Consider the following 12628-nt stretch of genomic DNA (forward strand, 5'->3'; position numbering starts at 1 on the left):
GATGCTCACGTCCAGGAGAACATGTGGCATTGTGCCTGGTCCTGAGCAACAGTGGCACTCTAAGCAGCAGTGAGGGGTGAGGAAGCTCCTGCTATTTTGCCATGTGTCCTGGCACCTGTGCTCAGCATCAATCTGCTCACTCCCACTGGGTGGCTTTGGGACTGTTCACTGTCTTCCCACTCTCTGCTCTCCCTTGAATTTTTCCATCTCAACAAAGCTTGACATCGCAAAAGTAAGCAGGTGTGGGCCCATTAAGAGAGTCTTTCCTTCCGCAGTGTATAAGTTAATTCCCTCACAATGAGTTCATTTTAGCACTGTATTTGAATTGATTTTATCTTTGAGAGAAGTTTGTCTGCAATGAGGAAGGCTCAGTAACCGACCCTATGCCCTGGATAGTAAAGATACAAATGTCTTGAATGATTACTCAGAGTTTTATTGTCTTTTGTAAATGTCTCTTGCATGGACTTGTATACTCAGTTATTGGATTAATAAATTACTGCTATACACAATGGAATTTGGGCTTTTACACAGTGATATATATACCATCTCCATTTAAAAAGCAATAAAGTTGACCCTTGAACAACACAGGTTGGAACTGTGCAGGTTCACTTATGCATGGATATTTTAAACTCCTCACATAAGTGGATTCACACATTAATTATCTGTATATAAATGGACCCACATAGTTCAAATCCATGTTGTTCAGAGCTCAACCATACACTGTCCATGGTTGGTTGACCTCTTGAATGTGTAATTCAAATACAGAGGGCCAACTATGATACATGAGCATTCATGGACTTTGGTTCTGAAACTAATCTCCCATCGATACCAAGTGACAAATGTACATGTATATTGTATTAAAAAGAAAAACAGAAATTAAAGTATTTAATAAAAGCATTTAATAAAAAATTAAATAAAGCATTAAATAAAAGCATTAAATTAAATAAAGCATTAAATTAAAAATTTAATAAAAAATTAGAAAAGCATTTAATAAAAACAAAATATATTTGTTTTTCCCTCTGAGGCTCCCAATTGCATTCATGGTTTTTGATTTCTTGTGTGTCCTTTCAACACTGTTCTTCTATATACTCATGGATACATATATATACTACACACTTGCAAAGGCTTACACACACACATGCATGCACGCATGCGTGCACACACACACACACACACACACACACACACACACACACACCCCGACAGAAGGAACCAAGTTCTAACATGGGGGGACGGTCCTGGGGGACAACTCAGCACCACTGTTTCAAAAGATAACAAACATTTTACCTTTTGAAACAGTGGTGCTGAGTTAACATGTGAGACATTGGCTACCTACCACTTCTCCCAGTCATGTATGCCACGCTGTTATCACTGATTTGTTTTCATGACTATGGAGTATGTATACTCAGCTGGGAATTGATATATGACCTTCATAGCATGAATATAGCTTCTTACAGTAAAAAAAAAAAAAAGTATTCTTTTATGCATAAAGCAGAGATATACAGAGAGAATATAAACAGGTATCCAGCATATCTGTGATAATAAAATGGTCATCGAAGAAGGGGGCAATTAGGGGAAAAAATTCTATATTTTCTCCCTAACGGGCAATAAAGAAAAAAAAAAAGTAAGAAACACAAAATTAGAGAAAGTGGTGCCAAATACATAAATTTACATAAAAAAAGTGCTAGTCTTGGACACATTATCCAGATATCTCCAGCCTTTCTGTCCGCATCTGTGTTATCAGTAGTAGCATATTTTACACATGGGTGGGAGCTGAATCCTATTGTGTATGTTATTCTAGTTTTATGTCACAATACATTTTAGAAATATTCTCAAATCACCTCAGTTCAGTTCAGTTCAGTCGCTCAGTCGTGTCCGACTCTTTGCGACCCCATGAATCACAGCACGCCAGGCCTCCCTGTCCATCACCAGCTCCCAGAGTTCACTCAAACTCATGTCCATCGAGTCGGTGATGCCATGCAGCCATCTCACTCTCTGTCGTCCCCTTCTCCTCCTGCCCCCAGTCCCTCCCAGCATTAGACTCTTTTCCAGTGAGTCAACTCGTCGCATGAGGTGGCCAAAGTATTGGAGTTTCAGCTTCAGCATCAGTCCTTCCAATGAACACCCAGGATTGATCTCCTTTAGAATGGACTGGTTGGATCAGACCCACACAAAAACCTGTACATAGAACCTTTATTTTGTTTAATAGTGAAAAAATTGGAAACAACGGAAATGTTTTAATAGGTCGATGGATAAACAATTTCTGATACATACATACATACCACAGACAATAGCTATTAATGCACACAGTGACTTGGATGGATCTCAAGTGCATTAAGCTGAGTGAAAAAAGTCTAACTTTTAAAGTCACGTGCTGTGTAATTCCATTTATTCAACATTCTCGAATGACAAAATTGTATTGATTGCCAGGGTCTAGGAATGGTGATCACCTCTTTCCTGAGAGGTGGGTATGAAACTTGGGAGAGCTTGATGGTGATGAAAGGTGGTTCTTTACATGTGTGAATGTGCATATGTTTACCAATAATGAACTTCTGGCTTTGATATTAAACTATAATTATATAAAATGTAACCATTGAGGCAAGCTGGGTAAAGGGGTGCAGGGGTCCTCTCTGTACTCTCTTTGAAACTTCTTGTGAATCTATAATTATTTCAAGTCAAAAGATCAAACACCTAAAGATCTATCACAGTTTTTAAAAGAGATGTCTAGTTTTTAACTTCTTGCACATTTCTATCTTATTTCACAATTTAGTGCTTTTTTTATTTGGTGGTAATACGCATTGTTAGTTTTTCACCATCAGATAAATGTATTGCTGAAACTGTCAGAAGATAAAAGTCAGGAGATTCAGGTAATGCAGATATGCATTATCTTCTACTCTTTTATAAAACAGTTTATCAAAATTCACTATAAAGCTATTGCAGTAGCGAAGAACTTGTATAAGTGGATGAGTTCATCAATGTTTATAAAATAATTTTAATGCCAATCCTATTTTAAACATTTAATAGTTTCATAATTACTAGGGGTGGAGTATTATATATTTATGTCCCTTTGTATTTTTAAGGATAAAATCTCCTTTAAACATTCAGAAATTTGAATTATTTATAAGGTACAAACTATCTTGAACTCATTATGTTTAGCATCTAGTTTAAAATGTCACTTTAGATTCAGTGTACCATTATGAGTCATCAAAGGATTTACTTGAGAAAACACTTGGTTTTCCTCAGTTCTAGGAAATGCTGCATTTGAATTTCATTTAGAGTGTGCTTTACTTCATTGCCTATGAGTTAGCATCTGTTGATGTATGTAATATACATGCATACATTTTAATATACTTGTATAAAAACTAATTATAAGACAAAAAAATTTCTGTAGAATTGCTTCAATATAAGTCAAAAAATGTTTACTCTTGTACATTTCCTATTTGGAGTTAGAGATATGTCTTTTATTATTTTATTCAAACCACAAGTAAACTTTACTTTTTGGTTAAATGAGATCACTATAATGGCCATTGTTGTATAGAAGTGTAATAGCCATGATTTATAAATACAAGTTACAATGTTTGGTTCTATAGAAAATATTATTAACTGTTATTATTTATTTAGTAGTCAGTTTAAGATATATTCAGTTTACTTAATATACGAATAATTCTGTCAGGACTTAAATGTTTTTCCTAAATTTGGGGTATTTCTTTTTCTTTTGTAATTGGTGTATCAGATGTTTGGACCTGGCATTATTATATTCATCTGGAGTCCACACAGCAATCTGTGTTTTAATATTTAAATTGGAAACATCTGCTTCTTTACTAAAATCTCTTTTCCCCTTTGTTAAAAGGGGCACTGGTAAGTCAGTGATATATTTGGTTATCTCATCTCATTTACCTGAGAGAGTATAACCCATGTTCAGTGGAAGGTACACTGAGCCTACCCAATAATTTGTGCAGGTCTCTGAGCAGAGCTCGGAAAACCCTGGGAAGCCTCTTTTCAGAGATGTGTCCATTAGGATGTCTATAGAAAGGAGAGGAACAATGTGGGCCAGCACTGTTGCCTGGCTTTCTTTGAATCAGTACCCCACCATTGAATAGGAGCCCCACAGTCCATGGCCCCCAGGAATGAATGGTCATATCAGACAGACAGCCAGTTGCCCCTGACCTCTCGCCCACAACTTCTTAAAGCCAAGCCAGGTGAGATGCATTTCTTTGTGTCTTAATGTATTTTCTTACAAATGTCAGCCCTTAGATAATCTGGAAATGGGCACGAAGGCTAGCCATTCAGTTCAGTTCAGTTCAGTCGCTCAGTCGTGTCCGACTCTTTGCAACCCCATGAATCAGAGCACGCCAGGCCTCCCTGTCCATCACCAACTCCCGGAGTTCACTCAAACTCATGTCCATCGAGTCGGTGATGCCATCCAGCCATCTCATTCTCTGTCGTCCCCTTCTCCTCCCACCTGCAATCCCTCCCAGCATCAAAGTCTTTTTCAGTGAGTGCTGGAGTTATTTCTCCACTGATCTCCAGCAGCATACTGGGCAACTACTGACCTGGGGAATTCCTCTTTCAGTATCCTATCATTTTGCCTTTTGATACTGTTCATGGGGCTCTCAAGGCAAGTATACTGAAGTGGTTTGCCATTCCCTTCTCCAGTGGACCACATTCTGTCAGACCTCTCCACCATGACCTGCCCATCTTGGGTGGCCCCTTACGGCATGGCTTAGTTTCATTGAGTTAGACAGGGCTGTGGTCCGTGTGATCAGATCAACTAGTTTTCTGTGATTATGATTTCAGTGTGTCTGCCCTCTGATGCCCCCTCGCAATACCTACCGTCTTATATATTGCTGAATGAATGTGTAACAAAAAAAGGTGTTTTGCCTTTCAGCACATAAGTCATTTAACCAAAAATTTCTCAGGTTTTATTTTGCTTAGGATTGTGCCCTATTTCTTTGCTCTACTTAGTATTTTTACATAATCAAGCAGTTACTTTTGTTTTTCTGCATCTCGCTTAAGAAAAAATATTTTGCACGTAATTAACAATGACAAACACCGAAGGGATAATTATGTATATATATATTTATATATATATATGAAATCTTTATGATGTTTCAGAGTCATGTATATAAAATCATCTATACCTAGCTACCTATCTATCGATCCCCATATACATCTATGTAAAGAGTATTTTTTTATTTTATTGATAGGATGCTGTTGAATTCTGAATGAACAAATACAATTGCAGGCATTTTTCACAATGGTATTCTGTCTTATTCTTTAGTACCACAGATCTTTACATGTGTATTCAGATTATGTTATGTGATTCCAAAACTAAAGACAGTATGTATTAAAAATTTATCCCTTAACTAATAGTCTTGTCTATGTTATTACCTTGACAGACTTCACCTAACACAGGCAGGGAATATTCATTAATCAATTCAGTTCAATTCAGTCGCTCAGTCATGTCCAACTCTTTGCAACCCCATGGACTGCAGCATGCAAGGCTTCCCTGTCCATCACCAACTCCTGGAGATCACTCAAACTCATGTCCGTTGAGTCAATGATGCTATCTAACCATCTCATCCTCTGTCGTCCCCTTCTCCTCCTGCCTTCAGTCTTTCCCCCCATCAGGGTCTTTTCTATGAGTAAGTTCTTCACATCAGGTGGCCAAATTATTGGAGCTTCAGCTTCAGCACCAGTCCTTCCAATGAATATTCAGGACTGATTTCATTTATGATTGAAAGGTTTGATCTCCTTACATTCCAAGGGACTCTCAAGAGTCTTCTCCAGCACCACAGTTCAAAAGCATCAATTCTTTGACACTCAGCCTTCTTTATTGTCCAGCTCTCCCATCCATACATGTCTACTGGAAAAACCATAGCTTTGACTATACAGACCTTTGTTGGCAAAGTAATGTCTCTGTTTTTTGTTATACTGTCTAAGTTGGAAAGGGAGGCCTGGTGTGCTGTGATTCACGGGGTGGCAAAGAGTCAGACATGACTGAGCGACTGAACTGAACTGAACTGAAGTTGGTCATAGCTTTTCTTCCAAGGAGCAAGCATCTTTTAATTTCATGGCTGCAGTCACCTTCTGCAGTGATTTTGGAGCCCAAGAAATTAAAGTCTGTCACTGTTTCCCTATCTATCACTCCTTAATACACGAATGCAATTTTACTCTGACTTGAAAATTATGCATCTTCTAAGGGAAAACTCAGAACCCTGTAAACTGTGATTAACAGTCCCCCCTAAAAATCCACATTTTTTTTAAAGTCAGCATTTTATAAAGTTTTTCAGATAAGATATATTTTCCTATAATTTAATCTGATCTTATATTCTCTTTTCTCTCTGATAAAGTGACAAATATTATCACTGGTAGAAATTCCTTTCTTTTTTTACTTATTGTACTGCCATTCTATTAATCTAATTGGTGAGAAATTTACCCTTATATTCAAAGTAACAAAGCTATTGTGATAAATTAAGCCAAGGAGACATAACTTAAAGCAGCACTTCATAAACATACTTTTAACATACTTTTCATTGAGAACAATATGACTCAAAATATTCTTTTGTAGTCAATTATATGTTCTTGTAAATAATTAATAAAGAGCAATTTTCTAAAGATTAAAAAATGGCATTCTAATGATGAACATTTTATCTTTACTGATGACTACTACATATAAGCAATATATTGCTCAGATGCTAAAATGAACTAATTTTCTATAAAATGGTTCATTCAAGGACTCATAGTCCAACAGCTAAACCTTACAGTTATTTGAGAGACTTGAAACTTTTCAATGTTATATAGAATCTTGCATTTCTTTTGGTGAATATTAACAAAGCTTTTCTATTTTAAAGGAAAGCAAGCAATTTTAGCATTAGGATTTAGTAAACCACTGTATCTTTATAGCAGAATTATTTTTAACAGTTTAAACTGGAATCAGCTCTAATAGTCACCATAGACAAATAAATTTTAAATCAGATAGAGCAGTGCTTTACAGTATATTCACACACCACATGTGTGAATCTGAAAACATGGTGTTAAGCAAAAGAAAACCGTCACCCAAAAAATCATTCCACTTGGAAAGTTTAAAAATAGGCCAAGCTGTGTTGGAGAAGACTCTTGAGAGTCCCTTATACTGCAAGGAGATCCAACCAGTCCATTCTAAAGGAGATCAATCCTAGATGTTCATTGGAGGGACTGATGCTAAAGCTGAAGCTGCAATACTTTGGCCACCTCATGCGACGAGTTGACTCACTGGAAAAGACTCTGATGCTGGGAAAGGTTGGGGGCGGGAAGAGAAGGGGACGACGGAGAATGAGATGGCTGGATGGCATCACCGACTCTGTGGACATGAGTTTGAGTGAACTCCGGGAGTTGGTGATGGACAGGGAGGCCTGGCGTGCTGTGCTTCATGGGGTCGCAGAGAGTCGGACACGACTGAGCGACTGAACTGAACTGAACTGAACTGAAAACATAGTGTTTAGGGATTCAGGTTCAGGTGGCCAAACTCTATAAAATAGAGGCAAGAACATAATTATCATACAAGTCACAGTAGAGGTTATCTTTGCAGAAGGCAGAAAGGACAGAGATGAAAAAGGGACAAGGGAGGATTTCCAGATCTTCAAATGTCCCATTTCTTGACTTGGCTGCCAAGTGCATGAATGTTCACTGTGATAAACCAGTGGGCTGTCCATGTTCCTTTTTTTCACTTTTAACATAGTGTGAAGGTTAAGTACAAGAGAAAGTGGAACACAACCTTACTCCAATTTCTGAGGGTCATGAGTCTGATGTTATGACTTTCCTTGTCATTAGAAACATTTTAAAGTATAAGATACTGTTCTTTAAAAAAAAAAAAAAAAGATCATTTATCCAAATAAACCTGCTAACAAACCTTGGAGTCCTGTTCTCAAGGTTGTGTGTATGTGTGTGTTTGAAAGAGAGAAAAGAGGAGAGAGGAAGAAGGGAGTGGGAAAGGAATAGATGGGAGTTTTTTGGGTTATTTTTCCAATTTTGTATTAAGTATAGTTGATTTACAGTGTTGTGCCAATCTCTGCTGTACAGCAAAGTAACTCATATAGACATTACACATATAGACATTCTTTTTAATCTATTTTCCATTATGGTTTATTAAAGGATATTGAATATAGTTCCACCTTCTATGCAGTAGGACCTCATTGTTTATCCATCTATATATAATCAACTATATATAATAGTTTGCATCTGCTAATTCCTCACTCCCAGCTCTTCCCTCCACCCACCCCCTCACCTTGGTAACATGTGTGTTCTCTCTGTCTGTGAGTCTCTTTCTGGTTTGTAGATAGATGGAAAGAGAATAGAATTTTATATGTGGACTGAAGATTAATTGCATTTTCTATAAATTATTTTTCTATATATTACAATGTCTGAAAAAGAAAGGCATCCCAAGATAGACTCAGAGCTAGGAACAAAGATACTTTCATATTAATATCATCCTGTTAATGGAAAGAACTTGTACATTCTAGCTGTTACCAATAAGGGAATAAACTTCTGGCTGTTACTCATAATGAAATAAACTTCTGGTGCCCTAACTATTAGGACTCCTGTGATCCATTTGATAACAGGTACCTAGGCCTTTCAATTCTGGTAGGGTCTCACTCCTTTCTCTTTTGCCTCTCGTTTACTAAATTTCCCCCATACAGAGTTTATTATAGATGGAAGTTGTAAAATATTCTATACTTGAATCTTTTATGGATGCAATAAAACTCGATCACATTGAGACAACATATCTGTGGTTCTACATCGAGCCGCAGTGAGAAGTTGAAGCATGTCTTCATGCTTAGTATTCTGTGGTTCAAGCCGTTGCATAATGGTGTGTCACTAGAAACTGGCCTATTTTAGAGCTGTAATAAGATTGTCAAATATCTCTTAATCATAAGAGTTATGGTTATGCACTGCACTGTGTATAATTCTCTGAGATTTAAAAGAAAACCCCAGAGCCACAAAAACTTAAATAAAATATGACCGAGTATTATCTCTCTCTGGCCTACCTACACTTCCTTAGTGGGAGGGAATAAAGTAAAAATGAAAGCCCTTTTTATTGAAAAGAGTTTGGAAGGTGAAGACAACTCTTTTCGACTGAATTCTTTGTAAGTAGGAAAAAAGGAAAGATAATGTTAGAGCTGTCAGCAGATGTCTGACACTTGGAGGAAGCATCATTTCAACAGAGGAGCTAACAATATCTTCAAAGGTCATCATGCAGGTATAAAATGTGAGGAACGTTCATCCATTGACTATTGCAGTGAGTTCCTCTTGGGCTTTGAGTCTAAAAACTTGGCAACTCAGAACTTTCTGGCTGGTGTCAAATGCTCTATGATGTGCAAGTTAGAAGGTGTTATTATTTGTGAAATATCATTCCCTTTCAGTAGTTGGACTCACATTACATGTCAGGACTGAAACAGTCATTTTTAAGCTGAAGTTTGGAAATAATAGACGAAGATTTGTGTTAAAGGGAAGTCAGCACTGAAAGCCGGCCATGATAGTCATAGTACTTAAAAAATAAGAATACCTGAAATTAAGCACTTTGGTAAAGTGAGAGGTTCTCATCCATCCACATAAGGCTCTGACATTTAAGATATGTTCCTTTCATTTTGTTCACAGGCTCACCTCGTAGCAGCTTTTGAAAAGAGTTTAGGGAATATGACTGGCCGACTGCAAAGTCTAACCATGACCGCGGAACAGAAGGTATGTGCCAGAATCGCCGTTGGGACTTGAAATAAGGCAGCAAGTTGCATAGATGTTTAAACAGCACCTGAGATGCAGCTCCTTAGAAATAATACTGAAAGGATCCATCCTAAAGTATACTGGGACTATGACAAGAGGATGCCTTTTCTTTCCAGATTTTAATTTAAAGACTTATGATTCAGATTAACCTATATTTGAGTGTGCGTGCAGACGCGCACGTGCACACACACACACACTCACATTCTTTCAAGGCAGTCTATTATTTTACTTCTAACAGGAACTATTGAAAGAATATCAAATGTTTAGAAATGAGAGGAGTTACAATATTCTAGGAATAATTGTTAACGCTGTTGAGAAGAATTGTACGCTGTCAAGAATTTTCCCAAATTCATGGTCTATAGACCATATTGTGGTCTGAGATACTCATGAAGAAGGCCTAAAATGGAGGTTAGGGCCTTTTTAAAGTAAGGAGCCTTAGGTTCCAGTATCCATGGGACAAGACACAGTCCTGTGTAATTGGGGAATAACAAGGATGTGTTGGCATCTGGGGATGCTTTGAAGTAAAGCTAAGTTACAGCAAAAGCTTTAAAATAAACTTAAGGATTTTACAGACTGGGAGAAGGAGTACTTAAAAGATAAAAACAGAGAAGTTGGTTCACAAAGGCAGAACTATCAAAAAGGTCCACACTAGATGGAAACAATCTGGACACTTTCCATATGATGACCAATAACTTAGCTCTGGTCATGAATTTGGTGACCCTAATCTGAATTCTTGGATGAGTGTCTAAAAAGTCTCTAAAATTGTGTATAAATATTTTTAAAAATGTAAAATGTGAGCAGATGTCCATGGTTTTCCTCTAATTTTCAAAGAAATCCATAATTCTAAATTTTGGATAATTTCATATTCAGTACCTATATCTTTCTATGAGGATGGCTTCAATTTTGGCTTCAGTTCTATAACGTATGGCTTGACTTTAAAGAACTAGCTTGTGTTACTGAGTTTTGTCAGTTTACCACGTTTTTTTAAAGTAAAAAAAAAAAAAAGTTGAACAGTTCAGTTAAACCAAAAGAGAAAATCAAATATGCCTATAGAAGCCTGGTATGAATATAAAACTATATTCTGCTTGCCCTTATCTTTCATTCTCCTATTTCATAATCTATCCTGCCCATGAAAGAGAACATCCTCTATCCCTGTCAAGTCTGTTCGAAAAGAGAAGATAACAAACTGCTTTGACCGTAAATATAAATTTTATCTTAATCTTTTGGGAGGATACATATTTACCATTTCACTAAATAATATAAGAACTCAGCAAACAGGATTACAAGGCCTTTTTTAGGGCAGCTTAGTGGTAACGATTATAAATGTTAGAGTCCAGTAGCCTTGTTTAAATCTCGGTGAGGTCTGCTAAGAGTTGTAGAATCTACCTTTCCTAACTTTCAACTTTATCATTTTGAAAGCAGGTGTTATAATAACTACTTCAAAAAATCATTATGAGGAATAAAGGAGATATTATAATGTATCACAGGCAGTGAATAATCAACAAATGTTACCTTTCTTGACATTTTTTTCTTTTTTCCATTAAAAAAATGTAAGGTAAACCAAATTCATCACTGGCTATGTGCCAGGCATATTGCTAGAAATCATGGATAATATTTAAGTGTCAGTATCTTTAAGAGGTCAAAATTGATATATCTTGCCTCTGCATATTTCCTTCAGCTCTTTTATATTTATAGGCAAAATTTCTCATGGAAATCAGAAATATATACATATATATTACTTTATAATGCCTATGAAAAATTTCTAAAATTTTGCAATGTATCTCTATACTACAAAGATTTATATAATTATTTTCACATTATCCTTGAAGTAACATTGCCGAAATTATAAATATTTCTCAGAATATTTCATAATGTCTGCAATTGCCCCTGACATTTTTTAACTGCAAATGGAATGAATGATTGCTCTTTTAATTGAAAGCTATATACCCACAAAGCAATGTTCATTTTATTATCATTGGTTTTTTTAAGATTTACATTAGCGTTATACTTTATTAACAATGTTTATTAATCTGGGATTTATAACTTGCTTTTTTTCCAAAGTGGTTTTAAGAATCTTATAAAATTTATTGGGTTATGGTATAGCATAATTCAATGACAGAATCTATTGAAAACCAGTAGAGGAATGTATGTAACAAGGTGCTTGAGCCTAGGTAATTACTGCCCCAAAGTAGTGATTTACTGAATTGAATTGATCTCAAAGAAGCTAAGGCACAAAAGGAGATTTCTTAGAATGTGTAGTTTTCATTTTCTGACCAGGAGAGCATAATTTAGATTGAAGAGACACACTTACAGACACTGAATTCAAGGACAAATTTATTGTAAAGTTTCTTAAATTGAGGTCATGAAATAACAAAAGACAAAACCACTGTTCAAATAGGCATTTCTCTAAAAGCTGAGGCATAACATTTAGTCATATTTCAGTAAAGCCATTTCTTCAGGGAGCTGAGATAAAAGGGCATATTACTCTCTGGTGATCCAACAATCCTGAGGAAAAAAGAACAGATAATAGAGAGCAGGGGTTTTGACACTCTATTCTAGAATTCCAAGGTTCCTTTGTCCATTTAGTCATTCACCAAAGTTATGTTGAACTTCTATTGTGTATGAGATACTATTTTAGCTACTGAGAATTCAGCAGTGAAATACAAACACACACACACACACACACTTACATCCTAATTAATAACTGGTTATACTATAAAATAGAGTTCATATTCTAGTACCTGATAGATTATGATAAAAATGTAAGTTTAATATGTATGATTTCAGATGTAGATAAACACCACTGAAAAAATTTAAAGCTGAGAATCAGTATGCTGTACTGAGAAGCAAGGTGGAATGCTAACACATG

General features: G+C 36.3%; 1 protein-coding gene across 6 annotated transcripts in view; it reads left to right on the plus strand.

The window, feature by feature from the left end:
* The window catches only part of NAV3 (neuron navigator 3), a 915819-nt gene that overhangs the window by 844904 nt on the left and 58287 nt on the right, over positions 1-12628 (plus strand). For all 6 annotated transcript variants that reach the window (XM_055394051.2, XM_088836813.1, XM_088836814.1 and 3 more), the window contains one exon: positions 9637-9720. In XM_055394051.2, the coding sequence (XP_055250026.2) occupies positions 9637-9720 (84 nt within the window). The remainder of the gene's footprint in view (positions 1-9636; positions 9721-12628) is intronic.

This window comes from Moschus berezovskii, chromosome 6, assembly GCF_049115385.1.
Source record: "Moschus berezovskii isolate FMDL1 chromosome 6, NW_MosBer_1.0, whole genome shotgun sequence".
Classification (NCBI taxonomy): Eukaryota; Metazoa; Chordata; class Mammalia; order Artiodactyla; family Moschidae; genus Moschus; species Moschus berezovskii.